We start from the raw sequence: 19,373 nt of genomic DNA, 5'->3' as shown, positions 1-19,373 counted from the left end.
AATCTGTTTGTGAGCTTGTAGATCGGCTATTTTCGAATAGCCGAAATATTAAATAGGGGTTAATTGGTTAATATACGTTTTGTAATAATCTAAATCTAGAAAGTAACTGGTTTAGTTTTCAAACAATCATAGTTAGATACGATATTTGCCGTTAGTAGACGTTTAAAGTATCACAGCATTTAAATACTCAAGTAAAGACAATGTACCTCAAAATTGCACTTCGGCACAGTACTTGAGTAAATGTACTTAGTTACTTTGCACATGCAGCTGATGACCGGCCGTGGGGTTTCCATAACAGAGGACCATATGGGAGACGTACCTTAAAGCTGCTATTGTAGCCGTCAGCCAGGGGAAAGGGGAAGCCCCCTTAATAAGCTTAAGCACTAGAGTAGAGGAGAGGTCACCACAACAAAAACATCCTCTCAAAACAACAACAATAACAACATTGACCATGGAAACAGCAGTTCCACCTTCATCATCGTTTTTGTATGGTAAATGTGTGAATTGCATGAACTCAGGACTCCAGCATGCTGGCTTCTTCCCTTGCAATTAAAAAAAATGTATTTATTGGGGATAGGAAGAAGATTTGGGTACACAGACCATCAGAACCTGATTAGGGGGTCCACACATGATTTATTTTTTTTGGGGGGGGGGTCCCCATGATGACTGTGAAGTGACCATTTAAGGACTTTTAAGACCTTTTTAATACCTAAAAGAAAAAGACCACTACTGCATCAAAAGTAATCAACAAACTATACTATAAAAAAGAGGCAAACATTTCGAAAACAGCCGATCTAGAAGAGCTTGTATATCGGCCATTTTCGAAATATTCATCTGTGGAACTGTGGAGTCAAATTAAATGCATGCTAATTTCTCAATTCCTACACAATTCCAAGTGCTTGTCAGGGTGGGGGTCCCCAGTTCAAATGTGATAATTTTGGGGGGTCCGCAGTTGAAATTTGATTGTCTTGGGGGGTCCGCAGTTCAAATATGATTATTTTGGGGGGTCGCGTCCTGAAAAGGTTGAGAACCACTGATCTAACTCATCTGTCAGGAGTGCAGAAGTCCTGCTCTTTTACGCTGAACTCACCAATGCGGTTTTCCCCTATACGCAGGTAATAGGAACCGGTGCCCTGGTCCTGTGCATCCTGGCCATCACCGACGGGAAGAACATAGGAGCTCCGAGGGGCATGGAGCCTCTGTGCATCGGTCTGATCATCATGGCCATCGGAGTGTCCATGGGCCTGAACTGTGGCTACCCCATCAACCCCGCACGAGACCTGGGGCCGAGGCTGTTCACTTTCGTGGCTGGATGGGGAACGGAAGTATTCACGTAATGCCATTTATTTGTCTTTTTTTTTTACCTCCTTTTCTCCCCGTCATTAGTATCAAAAGTATCACTACTGCAATGTAGAAGTACTGTTACAAGTAAAAGTCTGGAATTCAAAATGTGCTTGAGTAAAAGTACGAAAGTATTGGTATCAAAATGTACTTAAAGTACCAAAGAGCCTTCCTGGGCACTGCACTGCAAAAATGTCCCAAAGCTTCTTATATATACTTTTTTTTTTTATATAAACCTTTTATATATATTTTTCACATTTTCATAATCTTCAAAAATCAAGTGGTTAAAATCATGGCATTGTACACATTTTGAATGTATTTTTGCCTTTCGTACTTTGTGACCGTTTCTTTTGAGGCTCCACAGTCACCAACACCCTAAACTAAACTAGCATTAAGGTCTGAATTATTCATGAAATGGCCTGGTATGAGACTCAATTCATACGCCGTGGGCACAACACAGTGTCACACGCCAACAACGAATCGTCTTCAAGCTAGAACGATAAATTAGACATGAGAGCTTGGGATGAAATGTGGAACAAGCATGCTATTCCATGAGCGTGCCAAAGTGCCTGGTAGCTCCATGCAGAGGCACGTTCTGCTCTGCACGTTCCCAGCAAGACGCCTGGGACTTCCAGTTAGACGTGCAAATGTGAGAACCCAGGGACTTGATCACAGTGGCTGCGTGCAGTGTTTTACTTAAGTAAAAGTATCAATACTGCAATATAGAAATACTCTGTTACAAGTAAAAGTCCGGAATTCAAAATGTACTTGAGTAAAAGTACAAAAGTATTGGCATCAAAATGTACTTGAAGTACGAAAAGTAAAAGTACTCATTGTGCAGAATGTCCCATTTCACGTTTTCAAATGTGTAAAAATCATTTGAAATTGCAACGCATTGTGAGCTTGTAGATCGGCTATTTTCAAATGGCCGAAATGTAGGGCTGAAGTGGTTAATGTGTGTTTTGTAATAATAATCTAAATCTACAAAGTAACTAAAGTTTTCAAATAACTGTAGTGGAGTAAAAGTGCAATATTTGCCTCTGAGATGTAATGAAGTAAAAGTAAAAGTACTGAAAATTGGAAATACTCCAGTAAAGTAAAAACAAATAAAAACTCAAAATTGTACTTAAGTACAGTACTTGAGTAAATGTACTTAGTTACTTTACACCACTGGCTGCGTGGCCTCTTTCTAAATGGGGGGGGGGGGGGTATGCTTAGTTGCATGCCAGTGTTGTGCACCGAAAATCTACAAGTTGGTTATCAGCTTGTAGATAGTGATGCATGTAGCATTATTTTTGATGTGTAAAACCGCAGTTCAACTATATAACCCATTAAAACCTGCGGCCGGTTCTACAAAGCCTTCTAAATTAGTAGTTCTCAAACTTTTTGCAAGGATCCCCAAATTGATATATATTTGGTCGCAGACCCCCCATCTGAAAAGGTTTTGTTCCAGGGACCCCCAGAAGAGAAGATTTGTGTTAAACAATTTGAAATTATTCAAATTTCTAAATTATTCAAAGATTATCAAACCCTTTTGATCTTTTTTTTTTCAAATATTTTTCAAAAACGTTCAAAAATAGCAGATGTACAACCTCGCAGCGTGGCACGAAGTGACGCGCTGCGAGCTTGTACATCTGCTATTTTTGAATAGCCAACGCTAAAATCTAAAATGACACAGATTCTTTCCCGGTTTCAATGGGATAAATCAGGCACTATCCCTCCAGGATCGGAGCAGGCTCCATTCTCTGCTGCTCTCCTCACTAGAACTCAATCAATTTTTCAATAACCACGTGTTTCTCTTCTGCATTTTGGGGAGAAGAAAAAGACAAGCTCTGGGGATGCGTGAAAGTGAACGGAGTGGGATTCTATGTACATGGAAATTAAATAATGCAATAGCTTCCAACTGAAATGGCACACGTGTGTGTGTGGATTCCCTCACTCGAGGCGGTCTCTTTTTTTCTCTCTGTCTTCCCGGCCCTCCACTCAACCAGGGTTGCCAGATCTGCTTATTATAATTTCCCCACATGATTTTAGTTGAAAATAGCCGATCTACAAGCTTACAACGCGTCGCGATGCGACGCGTTGTAAGCTTGTAGATCTGCTATTTTCAAATAGCTGATGTTTATGTTAAAGTGCTCATGTGGCCCATAGGCGCTTCTTTTGGGCTGGTTTTCCTAGACCTGGTTGCTTGTTTCTCTCACAGAATCTGGCAACACTGCACTCAACACAGATGCCCCCTGGTCGCCCCTAGACATGTACGAGTCAATTGAGTCAGTTCTGCCATTACGTAGCAATGCAAGTTGCCCTGAAACGATACAAACGGATTATTCACAAATTCTCATACGCCTTTGTGAAAAAGCCAATTGCAAAAAAATCTGATGGTTGACTTGAACTGAGAATATTGTGCTGTGATTTGCAGTGGTGTAAAGTAACGAAGTACATTTACTCAAGTACTGTACTTATTTTGAGGTGTTTTCACTTTACTGGAGTATTTCTAATTTTCAGTACTTTTACTTCTACTCCACTACATCTCAGAGGCAAATATTATACTTTTACTCCACTACAATAATTTGAAAACTTTAGTTACTACAATGTAGATTTTGATTATTACAATACACACATTACCCACTTCAGCCCTATATACATTTCGCCATTTGAAAATAGCCGATCTACAAGCTCACAATGCGTCGCCATGCGACACATTGTGAGCTTGTAGATCTGCTATTTTCAAATGATGTTTATACATTTAAAAACGTGTGAAATGGGACATTGTGCATAATGAGTACTTTTACTTTCGTACTTTAAGTATACAGATACCAATACGTTTGCTCTTTTACTCAAGTAAACTTTGAATTCCGGACTTTTACTTGGAACAGCGTATTTCTGCATTGCAGTATTGATACTTTTACTTAAGTAAAAGATGAGTACTTTTTCCACCACTGGGGATTTGATACATAAAGGAAAATGAATCACAGTGGTTGGCTGAGTAATTAGTGCATGGTACTGTACACGCAATATCGCAGGTTAAGTCCAGCTGCGTTGCACGTCACCTCTCTTTCTGCCTTTTGTTCTCCTGTCTCTCTACACGTTATGAATTATGGGTTTGAACAGGATTATAAAGGTAAACCGAGTAGAATTCTGTCTATATACGGCAGGGGTCTTCAACAGGGGGTCCGAGACCCGTAGCGGGTCCTCAGAGTTATTGCAGGGGGGCCGCCAAATCTTTGTGTGATAGGGACTTTATTATTATTATTTTTTACATTAACCACTTGAACCCTCGCAACCCTATCCTGGGGGAAACATTAGGCGAAAATAGCAGATCTACAAGCTCGTAGATCGGCTATTATTGAGCCGCAGGTTTGGTGTACAGGGAAAAAAGAGAAGACCAAGTACCGAGCCAAAGGTCAAGTTTTCAAAGTATTGAGAAAACACACATTTAACATCCATCATGTAGTGGGGGGGGGGGGGGTGTCCCTGTCCCTGCGTCAGCTCTCTCTCAGTAGGGGTCCTTGGCCTGAAAAACATTGAAGACCCCTGAGATTACACGGTGACCCAGACATCCCGGTTTGACTGGGATCGCCCTGCTTTCAAGTTGGGTGTCCTGAGTGCCGACAAATGTCTCTAAAACACTCAGATATCCTGGTTTTCAATATTCACTATACCAAAGGGTCCCGGTTTTCACCACGATTGAAATGCGCATACATGTGCACGTGCATGAACGTGTGCTTAGATTTGAGTACATTATCATGCGCACGTATGGACAAATTGGACATGCACGTTCATTTAAGGGTCCCGGTTTGGGTGTTTGAATTACGGTCGGCCTAATTGTGCTGCTTGTTGCTCTCAGACACAACTCACAAAGTTGACCTGCTTTCCCAAGAAAACAGCCCAACTCTGCACCATTCCTCATTCCGACCTCTCCTTCAATTCTCGCCAACGGGGGAAAGCCGACCCCAGATTTATTCTCCTTTTGGAGCGAGCCGTGTCTTCTTGGCATTGGGCATCGCTCTACTTTGGTTTTATTGACACCGTGTCCACCATTATCGTTCCTTATACTCTTGGTTGTCACCAAATGATCTGACGCTCTAAAAGCTGCCGTTTCAAATAATCACACCCACACATGTTGCAGGCAGTGGTATTGTTTGCAGGCTAGTGGCTATGTTTTATATACTTTTGAATAATTGGTCCGACATACTGTATAGAGGGGTATAAAATGATATAAATATCAAGAAACAATAATATTAATAAGAAAAAAAATGAAAACACAAATAATAAGTGTGAAATGCATTGACCCTCTCAAGCTTCCATACCATCACCACAAACCTCACCAGATGTCTGCTCTAATGTACATGTAAGCCTTTGCTTCTCTCAGGTTGACATCATACACTATTATGCCACATCAGACATAATCTGAGCTTTTACATTCATGATGAACATGTCACGCCCATACAGTTTAAAAAAACATGACGCTGGGAATGGTGTTGAGAGTGATGCATGCAGTGTTGCTGGGAGTAATGCATGATGCAGTGGTGTATGCGGTGATGCTGGGAGTGGGATGGGGACCCCAAAGCCTCAAAGTCCAAAAGGGAAAGAGCGATGCATTGCATGAAAAGAAAAAAAGATATTCCTCTCACCCACCGGCCGCTTCACTTACATAAAGGGTCTCCCCTTGGTTCTCCCCTCTCCCCTTGTTGGGCAGGCGGTTGCCTGCCCAACAAAGATCTCGCCTCCCCTAGGAAACCCAAATAACCCGAAAAGGTGTCATTGCGTGCTTAATGTCCTCAAAGTCACGCATCCAACAAGCTTTGAACTGAGCAGATTGGACCTTCCGTTCCAGAGACAATGGCCAAAACATCTTGAAAACGGCCACAAAACGGCGGCGCAAGAAAAAATCTCGCCTGCCCTAAATGTAATTCCAGGGGACGCTACTGGAGCAGACACACCCTATTATTACATGGGCACATTTCCTAATAGTGAAACTAAGGCTTTCCGGTACACTTCCCCTTCTCCTCCCTTTAATGTGGAAGTTCTTGACCTCCTACTTGCCAGTAACGGCTGTCACTTGAGTCAACTGTCCTCATGACCATGTCCATCTCTTATTTGCTATAGTGGAGTCTCATGGCTCGAACCTTGCCCTGTACATATTCTTCAGCTATGCCAGCATGAAAATTCTACTGTCACAGAGATACGTAGTTACAGTATAAGAGGTAAAATACATTTAGCTTTTACTGTAAGCTCTGGGAATTCTGCCTGACAACTCATCCAGAACTTCACAAGGGACTGTGAAGTTCTTCACTTTCATACACATTACTGAATGCATGATCAGGGACCACATGCAATACCTCCACGGACCAACAGTGGTCCACGGACCACCATTTGAAAACCCCTGGTCTAAAAGAAGGGGGCTCTAGGGGGTCCCCAGCTAAATGTGTTGATAAACAACAAAATCACTTTTAACCCTACACTGACACTCTGCAATTTGAAAATAGCCGATCTACTCACAACGTGTTGCGATTGTGAGCTTGTATATCTGCTTTTCCCCAAAAAGTATTGAAAAAGAATCCTGAAAAAAAAACAAATGTCAACCCAAATTAATGTATTTTTCCGCAGATCCCCATTTGAATTAGAAATGGTACTTTTTTTCTTTTCAAGATCTTTTTTGAAAACAGCAGATCTACAAGCTCATTGTGAGCTTGTTGCATATAGGTTTTAAAGTGCTCATGTTGGCCTATAGTCGCTTCTTTTGGGCTTGTTTTCATAGACCTGGCTGCTTATTTCTCTCACAAAATCTGGCAACAGCAGTGGATAGGTGGAAACATTTGAGAGTGTGACCTGATCCATCTCAAGCCGTGGCTGCAGATTAACGTGTCTAATCCGCCAGCCCTCCTGTGGTCTACATCCACTTCCTGGATGCTTAAGAAGGAGATAAACATGACCTACTCAGAGCCACTCGCTTTACTTTCCCACGTGCATCAGGCGTGCGTCAGCTCCTGTCCACTCGGGCACCTTTCACCGCCCGTTAAAAGATCATGGCCGACTCGCCACCGTGACCGGCAGGCCTCTCTCTAATCCCTGCCTGCTGTGTGGCATAGACTCCTTCCTAATGACAGGAATATATCCCCATCATTAGCACTATAGTCAAATGGCTCAAATGACTCAGGCAGACCATTCAGTATGAACATGTAAATAGATTGAACGAGAACAATACGTATCACTCAAAAATAAAATATATAAATATGTACAGTATATCATTGCTGGAACATTGTATGTATGTATGTAAAAAAAAATCACACCCTGTGTGAAGAGAGTGGTGCCTTTGATATATACATATTTGATGTATATATATGTATATATATGTGCATATATTCACTTGTGATATTATTATTGAGTATTATATTATTATTATTATTATTATTATTATTATTATTATTACCCTTATTATTATTATTATTATTATTATTATTATTATTACCCTTATTATTATTATTATTATTATATTATTTCTGGACATAATGTACTGCTCTACCCATTTTTTTTCCTGATTTAATCTAGTTCATGTTAAATAGTCATTCTCTTGGTTATTGTCTCCGCCAGGCCGGAAGGCATGGCGAGAGAGTATGTTTTGCACCCCGTCCGTCCGTCCGTCCTTCTGTCTGCGAGCAGCTAATCTCCAGCACCGTTGGCCCGGTTGTTGCGAAACTGTGCACACACACTCCCTGGATGCCAATTCAGAACCTCTGCCCCAAATGTTTCAGATTGGCTTGTTGTAGCGCCACCAGGAGGCCAATTTTTGCAAAACCCATTTTTTGAGTGGTGCCGAAGGCAACCACTCCTATACGTGGCTTTGTCTGTGTGTCCGTATGTCTGTATGTCCGTGTGTCCACCAAGCTAACATTGGTCAAGCATCACGTGACACGTGACAATATGTTGAAAGGGTGTGCTTTGCTTGGCTAGCGAGACGCATGACGAAATGGAGCCCTATAAATAGGTGTGTCACTTTGAAACATTGTTTACATGTTTCAAAGTGACATCAGTGCCATCAGCCAAGCTAACATTGGACATGTTAGCTTGGCTGATTGAACATGTTAGCCAAGCTAAGCAAGGCACCACTCACTTCACACAGGGTGTGATTTTTAGCGGCGCTAGCCGCTCTATACCTTTAGGTATAGAGCGGATCCTGCTCTATACCTGACTTTGTCCGTGTGCGTCAACGTTCTGATTGGTCAAGCTTCACGTGACACGTGGCTATAGACACATTATAAACACATATCGATGACAAAATGTATCAAAGGCGCCGCTACCTTCACACAGGGTGTGATTTTTTATATTACTCCTACAGATTTTCATCACGCAAATCGGTACACAGTATCTATATAGTCATGTGATCAACACGGATCTGTCCGATTTCCCATATTCCATCCTGATTGCCTGCCCTATTGACTTCCAAAGTTTGCAGGATTGGTCCATTTTGAACAAAATGCCTCAAATCATGAATGCAGCGTGCAATTTCCGTGAAATTTTGCACGCACATTCCCACTAGGCCGAGGAAGAAATGCCACCCTTTTCACATTGGCCTATTATAGCGCCACCAGGAGGCCACAACAACCTACCTGACCTGGCGGAGACCTGTGCTCCGAGGAGCACTTTTTCTTTGTTTTATCTATTTTTGTTGGTATTTCATGACTCCGAGTTCCCACCTGATGTTGTGTGGGAGTTCAGACTGTTCCAGATTGTACTGAATAACTGCTAGCTTGCATAATGTCTTCATACTAGGACTAAAGTCTAAGATGTACAGCTCATCAGGTATGTAGCATCCTCCAAATATCATGACACGATCTCCCACCATGCAACAACCCATTCTACACATCCTTGAACAGGGGCCTTTCCCCTTGGGCTCAATCTTCGTCCAGGAGAAGGTTTCTGAATTGAATCTCCACATAGCACTGAAGTCTTGGTTTGTGCCAAAGCCACCAAATATGTACAGCTCTCCCTTGTAGGCAAACGCTGAATGACCCCAGCGTCCTTCTGGAAGTGCAGAAGGTGTGCTCATCCAGCGGTTGGTCTCGGTTTCAAACACTCTGATGTTGTTGTACTCGTGTTGCCCTCCAATGCCCCCAAATACAAACATCTTTGTCCCGATGATGGTGGCAGAGTGACTTGATGAAGCAGGTGGTGAAGTGCCTCTGGTGTTAATTAAAGACCAGACCATTGTGGTGGTGTCCAATTTATAGATGTCATTAGTGTGTCCAGTCAGCTGGGTTTGTCCTCCATAGATAAAAATGACCTTCCCCAAGACACAGGCTGAGTGGCACTCCCTCGCCTCTGGAACAGTTCCAGAAACCTTGGGATTGAACCATCTGTTGGTGTCGACATCAAATGTATAAATAGTGTTGCAGTAAGGACGACCTCCCCAGATATACAACAAATCTTCTATAAGAACAGCTGTGTGGTTGTAGCACATGTTAGGAACCTCAACAGGACGTTCTCCTCTTCCATTTGTCACTACGGGCAACTTCATCCAGCACAAAGACACAGTGTTGAAGACGTGGACTTCAATCTGATCACTGTCGTTTAGGTCACTGTATCCTCCAAATATGTACAGCTTGTGTCCGACTACCACAGCCGCGTGGTAGGAATTCCTATGTCCTCCTTTCAGATGTACTGTCCAGTGAAACATTTCACACGACGTGGATCAGACAAACTAATTTACAGAGGAAGCTTTCCGAAGGCAGGTCAACGTGTTGGTCCAAGTAGCAAGATTATATTTAGTTTAACGGACAATTCATTTTAAAGGGAAATTTGTTGTGATGACAATTTTGTGATGTCATTGCATGACGATGTCATTAGATCATCCATATACAGTATATTTGTTGTGAGCTTGCAGATCTGCTATTTTCAAACATTTTTGTACTTTTACTTTTGGTACTTTAAGTACATTTTGATACCAATACTTTTGTACTTTTACTCAACTAAATTTTTAACACAATGGCTGCCAATGACGTATATATACGTCTTTTAATTATCAGCTGTTGTCCCCCAAAGACGTATATATACGTCATTTTTTTTTTTTTTTTGAATTTTTTTATAATTTCAACCCTTGTCGAATTACGAACAGATTAGGAGCTAAAAATGTTCGAAGATTTGCTGCTCCATTCACTTCAATGTTAAAATTCAAACGGACAAACAATTCACTTTGTTTTTTGGTTTAAAACTACTGGTTTTGAGCTATATTGAAACATCAAACAACACATGTCAACGAGGTCAAAATGACCTCGTTGACATTTGTGAAACCACACCTGAATCTCATCTGTGATTAGAAACCATCTGGGGATCAATCATACTGGAGGAAAAAAATCTGTGGCTACGCGAACAGGTACCAAAATCATGGCAAAACCCTGGCAGACAACAGCAAAAAATCTGAAAAAACTCTGGCAGGCAATGTGTTAATTCCGGACTTTTACTAATAACAGAGTACTTCTACATTGCAGTATTGATACGTTTACTTAAGTAAAACATTTGAGTACGTTTTCCACCACTGATAAGCATTAAGTAACTGAATCAACGTATACGTATGTGTGTGCTCTTGTGTCTCCAGGGCCGGACAGTGCTGGTGGTGGATCCCTGTAGCAGGTCCCATGGTGGGAGGAGTGGTGGGGGCCGCTATCTACTATCTCTTCATTGAGCTGCACCACGCGGAGCCTGAGAAACAGGAGGAGAACAACGTCAAGGATAAATACGAAATGGTTACGATGAGTTAAAGAACAAAGGGCTGCCAGAGCAATAAAGCCTGATTTAAGCCCCTGATTTATGCTCCGTCGCACGACGGTGTCTGTCTGTCGCGCACCCGAGAGCGGCCGAGAACAGCAGACGTAAGCTCACAATCAAGGTCATTAAAAAGAAGGTACAGTCATCTAGGTCATTTTCGCTATCCAGCAATTCCAGCCGGCAGATTCGTTGCCCTGGGAGGCAAACCGCTGCCGTGGAATACATTGAGTCAATGAGGGCCAGGTGGGCCAGCTCACGAACAAACACTATCTCTGAACGACTGAGACCTTTTGTAAAATACTCAGTCCAGGAAAATAAAAGAAGAAATATCACACATTGTTTTCTGCTGTGTTGCTTTTCGATGTGTACACTGTATACTGGACATTTATTGAGCTATCTAAAGAGCACAAAGTATGTTTCTGATCGTGCCAAAATATCGCGAAGCTGTCATCATTGACCAAATCCCGCGATGCTGCCGAGCCAGAAACGATACATGGCGCAGTTTAGATGCTTCGATAAAATTATACACACAAACTGCACATCAAAAAACGAGTGATTGGAAAACAACCTGTGATATGTCTTCTTTTATATTCCTGAACCGATTAACTGACAAAGGTCCCAATCGTTCAGAAATAGCGTTTGTTCACAAGCTGGTCCAACCGGCTCTCATTGACTGTGATGTATTTCACAGAACTTCCGGATCCAGTTTTGCCTCCCAATGCACGTCAATGGCGCCTGGACTGACCCTACCTTCTTCTATCATAGCCTTGCTCACAACGCGGAAGTTGTAAGGTCGGCTATTCCCGTCGCGCGACTAAGTATGAATCAGGCTTAGGTACTTACTTACTTACGTACTTCAACACACAGTGGTGTCGCTCACTGAAAAAAAGACGATTTTCGTTGCACAGCAGCCATATTGGAAATAAATCGGGCCTCTTCTTACTGCCTTAACAGGTGTTACCAATAATACTAATGAAGGCTCTGTTCCATTCTCATGGTTCCTTGAGGGGGTTCCAAATGGCCGCTTACGGGTGTGTAACTCTGAGAGTGTACAAATGGAACCAAATGGACCCGTAAGGTATGTTTGTACACTCCATTTGTACACTCTCAGAGTTATGGGGGTCCTTGAAATTAAAAAGTTTGAGAACCACTGTGCTACACTAAATGGAACAGAGCCTTCATTAGTATCATTGGTAACACCTGTGAAGGAAGTAAGGAAGAGGCCCAATTTCCTTACAATATGGCTGCTGTGCATAGAGCCTATCGTGACACCGTCCTACAACGGAGTATAGATTACGCATAAGAGCATGGCAGCTTTCTCTTTTTTACCTTCGACAGGCACAACATTTCACATAAAAGGTTTCGTAATTTACATTTAATATTAGCTTTATTACAAGATGTATATCACTGAAGGTATTCTAATGGTGAAACGTATTGACGTAAATAGATGTACACTTTAATTTTGTAGTCATTTCTAAAAGCGGCACAAAATGCTTTTGTAACACAATGTCAAAGGTGGTTTTTTTTCAACTTTTCGGTTTTTGGACTTGTACACCAGACACCCTCAAGTATCACACTATAAAGCCTGTTTATAGACTATTTTAACTGTGCAAGAGAACTCAGGCACTTTCTATAATTCCATCAAAGCAAAAACAGAGAGAAGTATTTTTGTAGTATCCTATTTCCTGAGTGGAGTATTTTGCTGTTGTTGCTAGACATACTGTATTTGCCAAGTTTGAATTATTTTTCTTCTTCTTCTGTCTCTGTCAAAATCACTGACATAAAAACAGCTGCTGACAATCTTGAGAATGTAGGAATTTAGCACGAGCATTACGCTTTCATTTACTATCCACAAGTTTCCTAGGGCGCTGTGGGCATCACTTCCTGTCGATTTGATATTGGAATCAGGGATCAAATCGACAGGAAGTGATGCCCACAACGCCCTAGGAAACTTCTGGATAGTATCTTCAGTGCATTTCCTCTTCGGTTTTTAATTTGTTGATTATAACAGTCACAAATGTGTGACGTGCTTCCCCCGCAGAGCAATTCATCAGCATACCTGATGCTCTGAAATGCAAACTTTCTCTTGCTTTTATATTTTAATACAATCAGGCCAAATGTTGGCCTTAAAGGACCCTACAGGTTATTTTATATGCTTATTATTTCAGATCAATCTGCTGTTCAGTACACATACATGGCACTGTGACATGGAAAGTAACTTACTTTATGCAAATTCATCAGGGAAATTAATCATCTAAATAAAGGTGACTTTTCACGCATCAATTTTATAACTGGTAGTAGTAGTTAATACCTATAATAATGGAGGTATATGGAGGCAAAAGGGCTATAATATAAATATCCCAATAAAAGGGACTTTTAGTGACATCATTGGGAAAAAGAATCACGAAATATGGCATTAAATGTCCGCAGGGCCCTATGCTTCTGATTTGATAGAATTCAATTGATAGTTGCACATGTGTGTTTCAATGGGGAGTCAGTCAGTCAGTCAGTCAGTCAGTCAGTCACATTGGTCACCGGTCCACCCTCCGGCTATACGTCCAGGATGTACGGCCATCAGCTGAGTGAAGCTCAGCTGAATATACCCCGGCAGCTGGTTCAATAAAGGTCTACTTTTTTATCGTATTTGATTTGGCTATCGACTTACATCATCATTGAATGACCTAATGGCAGCCTTACCACAGGCACAGCCAATGGAAATGGTGTATGAAAAAAAAAACAATTTAGAGCTATGATTAATGATGGTTTGAGCCTCATGCCATGTGTGCAGTCTGAACATATAGAACTTTAAACAAGTACAGAGATGAAATATCTTCTTTTTTTTTTTTAAGCGTGTGTTTCTGTATTATCATATTTTCACAATGGCATGAGTGTGAAAGTCTGTAACTGTATAACATGTAATTACTCAGCATGGAGTAATGGCTAAAGAGATGTAGTATATATATCTATTGTATACCACTGAGAAAGGCAGTATTTCACCCCACTGTTCAATTTGTTTACTGCTGTTGTCAATTTACATACTAGACACTTATAAATGTATACATTGTGAAATGACACGGTCCTACACTCAATGTATGTTTACAACGCCAGGTCATTGATAAGGCATCCCTCTACCGCCTAATTTATTGTTGCTGTCGGGCAGAAATCTCTTATATCCATATTTCAACTTTCTGTGTTTTTTTTTTGTAAATTCATGCCCGACTTCATCATACGCTAGTGTCACACTAAAGTATCCAAAATAGCAGATCTACAAGCGCAAGCTTGTTGATCTGCTATTTTTGCTATTTTTGAAAAGTAACAGTTTTTCAGATCTACAAGCGCACAGCTCCACTATTTCCGGAGTGTGCCACCGTCATCCAAGTACAAGTATAGATCAGGATTAACAAGATATGAACCAGTGTTTTACTTTGACTATTTTTACCTATGTGCCATTTTCAGGCATAAAGACAGCGATATTCATGTGTTGTGATCTAAAGCCTCATTTACAGTATACTTATACTTGTATTTGGAAATAAATGAAAGTATAAATGGGGCCTAAGTGGTCATTCAGCTGCAGTTTATTCAGCACTAAACAGCAGCATGGGAAATCAATTATGAGAATATCCTGTTGCCAACAGCTTCCACTAGAACAATCTTAATACATTAATCTAGTGCATTCTAAACCCTGTATGTGGCTTATAGTCTGAACCCGCATAAGCATGTATTATTTTATACATTAGAATCTTGTGTTCACCATAAACAATGTTTTGCTACTTATCCAGTGTTTTTATCCTTATATTCCCTGTCCTTTGCTAGAGTTACTATCCTCAGTTTCAACTTGTTATAGGGTACGATTAAAAAAACAAAAAACTAAACAAAAATACAGATTTTTGCTGTTTTATGTTGCTTTTTATTCAACAGTTTTCTGTAAACGTTATTTTTTTCGGTTTTCTTTTTTTATTTAATTTTGTCTTTTTGTGAAGTCCATGCAATTCATTTTTATGTTCACATCTGTTATGTAACCTTTTGCTAAATAAATGTGATGTTCATTCACTTGATGTCTTTTCTGGTGTCGAAACGCACACACACACACACGCACGCACGCACGCACGCGCTTAACTATCACTATAGGCCGTAGCATTTACTAACAAGGATTTTCAAATGAATGCTCGGACAGTCATATCATTGCCCAGAGCAGCGTTGCCAGTCTGTGGATGGAATATAGAACATTTTAAAGGAAGCCAATTGGAAAAAGCTTACATAAGATGATAGAGAATAGATGAGGCATGATTGTTCAGGCACAGTGGTTTGAACGGGCGCGTCCCCCGAGTGCATCTGCCCCTCTTTTCACGTGAATAACTCCACCGTAGAGTCATGTTATAGTTACTGGAACACAGCAGAGGAAAACAAATGAGTTCTTTGCTCAAAATAAAACATAGCTGTCAGAGCTATAGCACTTTTTTGTCATCTCTCATAACAACAAAGGAAAACATTTAATTGAATCCCTATTTCTTTGTTCAGAGTTAACCACAGCAACCTTTAAATGTTTTTTTTTGTCTACAAAAATAGTGAAACTAGCCTATCTACAAGCTCACAACGACTTGTGAGCTTGTAGACTGGCTAGTTTAGCTAATTGTCATACAACAAACGAACAAAGTAGCCTATATAGGGCTTGAATAATTGTGGTTGTTTAAATCATATTATTTCATGTAGTTTCTATACTTAAGGGATATGGGGGACATGTTTGTTCCCTCAGCTTAGGGCTTAATGTTTAGGTCGTTGTATGTCCTTTTTTTGTATTTGTTATATTTGTATTTTATTTTTTTGTGTGTGAGGACCGCAGATGGAAATTAGCTCCAAGCTACATCCGGCATGTTCACATGAGATCATGTTCATAGGTTCATAGCGTGGGTATTTGTAGTGCCCCCCGTCCCCGTCCACTTATTACACTAGCCCTGGGCGCAGTCCTCAGAGAGAGAAAAGAAAGAGACAAGAGAAAAACACGGGACAAGACAAAGAAGACTAGACTAGGACAACAGGAACTCAGTCCCACTGTCAGTCAGTCACAACAGGTTCAGTTGATTGTTTTCACGTTAGAGCAGGGGTCTTCAGCCATTTTTCACGTCAAGGACCCCCTAGCTGTGAGAGAGATGAAGCAGGGACCCCCGCTACATATTGTATAGAATTGTGTTGCATATTAAACTTTTTCATAGATTTCATAGATAGCTTCATAGACTTATTTAACAGCGATGTATGTTTTTTGATTATTTGTTACACATTAGCTTCTCTATTCATTCATGTTAATGTGTATTTTCTGACATTTAACCTACACCAAACCTCTACACCAAACCTCTTAAAAAATAGCAGCGCGAGGCATTGTGAACTTGTAGATCGGCTATGTTTGGCCAATGTTCCCCTCACTCCCCTCAGAATCCTATCACACAAAGACTCGGAGGACCCCCTGTAGTAACTCTGAGGATCCCCTAGGGGGTCCCGGACCACCTGTTGAAGACCCCTGACGTGGAATGTTCATTAGCGTGTATTGTCCGGTCCAAATGAACAAATAAAGCAAAGCGTTGGGGCTGTGGTTTGTTGTTGGGGTTGGGGTTTTAGGGCTGAGGGAACATCCAGCGCATGCGTGTGTGCGTGCGTGTGCGTGTGCATGTGCGTGCGTGCGCACGCGTGTGTGTGTGATCTGTCTGGATACATACGGTAGGGCAGGCCCGGAACAAACAACCACACAGACACTGTTTGGAAAAGCAAAGGTTCACTGTGTTTACTCCACCGAAAGGTTTGACATCATCACACATTAAACAAACTATGAACCTTAACTCTTTTGGTACTGGACTGAATTGGCAGCTATTGAAGTTGTGCACGAGTAACTCACACAATTTTTTTCTACTAAATTAAGGGAGGATCAACTTAATGGACGCACTACTGCCTCTTCATACATGCTTGCATGCGTGCGTGAGTGAGTGCATGCGTGTGTGTGTGTGTGTGTGTGTGTGTGCGCGCGCGCTCTCTCGTGTGTGTGTGTGTGTAGCAAGGAAAGAAGTGTGGGAAGGAACCTATGATAACAAGGAAATCATAAACATGTTATAAATAGTACGGTGCCTACTCTTTAACTGACCATGCAATAATAATTGAAATAATAATTTACTCAAATGTTTCATGACTAATATTCACTCACCAAAGATTATTCTAAATATATATCATCCGTATACTCATATAATAAAACCCTGTGAGTTAATTTAAAATATAGCCCACACTGCGCTTTAAGTCAACACATTTTATTATTGTCTCTGCCAGGTCGATGGCGTGGCCGAGATGTTTTGCACCCTGTCAGTGTGTGTGTGTGTGTGTGTGTGTGTGTGTGTGTGTGTGTGTGTGTGTGTGTCTGTCCGTCTGTGAGCAGCTAATCTTCGGCACCGTTGGCCCGATCGCAACGAAACTGTGCACACACTCTCCCTGGATGCCAGAGCAGAAGCTCTCCCGAAAATGTTTCACATGGGCCTGTTATAGCGCCACCAGGAGGCCAATGTTGGCAAAAAAAATATATATATATTACTCCTACAGATTTTGTCCAAACATCACGCAAATCGGTTTACATGATCTATATAGTCATTAAACCAAGTGTGTCTGTCGGAATTTTCATATTCCATCCTGATCCTAAGATTGGCTTCCAAAGTTTGCAGGGGTTGTCGGTTTTGAACAAAATGCCTCAAATCATGAACACAGCGTGCGATTGGCGTGAAACTTTACACGCACATTGCCACTAGGCCGAGGAAGAAATGGCGCCCTACATTTTTCAGATCGGCCTAATGGTGGCGCTATAAAAGGACGATTCTCGTTTTTACCTATAACTGGACCGATCGGCGATATTTGCAAAACACATTTCTTGATATTACGCCTACAGATTTTGTCCAAACATCACACAAATCTGTAAACATTATCTCCATAGTCATGTGATCAACACGGACCTGGACGATTTTTCAAAATTCCATCCTGATTGGTGAATTGCTGGCCCACAATAACCGACCTGACCTGCAGGCAGTCTAGTTTTGCATTAAAATTGTCTTGTCTGAGCTAGCCATGGAAGTGCCTGAGTCATGTTACATTCATTCATTCAGTCATGTTACACGCATGTACATTTTGGCACTAACTTTAATCCTGTTTGTCCTCTTATACAGTATGTGTGATGTCTTGTACTTACTGTGCACTTGGGAAAGAATTATTGCACAATAGACAATGTACAGTATTTACTTGTAATTTAATGTAATGCTTAATATGTCATTATGTCAAGAATCAAGAAGATGTATTTGTCACTATACTGTACAAGGTACAAGCAACAACATACTAGTGTGGCATTTCTATTTACATGTGAATACAATGTAAAACACCATCTGTGGAATCAGAAGGTCGCCGTTTCGCCCACCTGAGTGGCCATCAGCTGAGTGAAGCTGAATCAGAATTTCCCCCACTGGATCAATAAAGGTCTATACCAGGGGTCTTCAACGTTTATTTAAGGCCAAGGACGCCTTAGCTGAGAGAGAGATGAAGCAGGGACCCCCCACTACATATTGTATTCATGTTAAATGTGTTTTTTCAGACATTTAACCACTTAAACCCTCAATACTTAGTAAACTTGACCTTTGGCTCGGTACTTGGTCTGCTCTTTTTTCCCCTGTACACCAAACCTCTTCACCAGAAATAGCAGATCTACAGGCTCACATTGCGTCTGCGACGCGTTGTGAGCTTGTAGATCTGCTATTTTCGGCTAATGTGGGATGCGAGGGTTCAAGTGGTTAATGTAAAAATAAAAATAAATATAGTCCCTATCACACAAAGATTTGGCGAGACTCCCCTGTAGTATCTCTGAGGAGCCCCTAGGGGTCCCGGACCCCCTGTTGAACACCCCTGGTCTATACTGCATGTACAGTCATGTGTTCTGGCACGGGACAAAAACAAACACAGGGAACACTGGGTACATCAGAGGTCTAGGTCAACAAACATGTTCTCCACATGTTCACTTGAATGTTCTCAATTCTGACCATTTATTTTTTGACAATACTATGGCTTTTAAAACATCATCCTCAATGTTAATGTCATCAAATTCCCGTCATTATTTCCCTTGGTATCTATGAGAAGAAAAAGCCATTATTTAACCCTTTAAGACCTGAAGCAAAATGAATGAAAAGAAATAAAAAAAATAATCAAGATTTTTTTTAAAAATAGCAGATCTACAAGCACATAGCGCGGCACTCGGTGCC

The 19,373-nt window shown here is 41.2% G+C and overlaps 1 protein-coding gene across 1 annotated transcript in view; it reads left to right on the top strand.

The window, feature by feature from the left end:
* Positions 1-11,392, top strand: part of aqp9b (aquaporin 9b) — a 29,929-nt gene extending 18,537 nt beyond the window's left edge. Inside the window, exons 5-6 of the mRNA XM_084053098.1 lie at positions 1,116-1,333; positions 10,937-11,392. Coding sequence (XP_083909224.1) covers positions 1,116-1,333; positions 10,937-11,099 — 381 coding nt within the window. The 3' untranslated portion in view covers positions 11,100-11,392. The remainder of the gene's footprint in view (positions 1-1,115; positions 1,334-10,936) is intronic.
* The last annotated feature ends 7,981 nt before the right edge of the window (positions 11,393-19,373 follow it).

This window comes from Gymnoscopelus microlampas (assembly GCF_963454915.1).
Source record: "Gymnoscopelus microlampas genome assembly, chromosome: 1".
Classification (NCBI taxonomy): Eukaryota; Metazoa; Chordata; class Actinopteri; order Myctophiformes; family Myctophidae; genus Gymnoscopelus; species Gymnoscopelus microlampas.
Note: the sequence above shows the minus strand (reverse complement) of the source record. Positions and strands in the feature narration are given on the sequence as shown.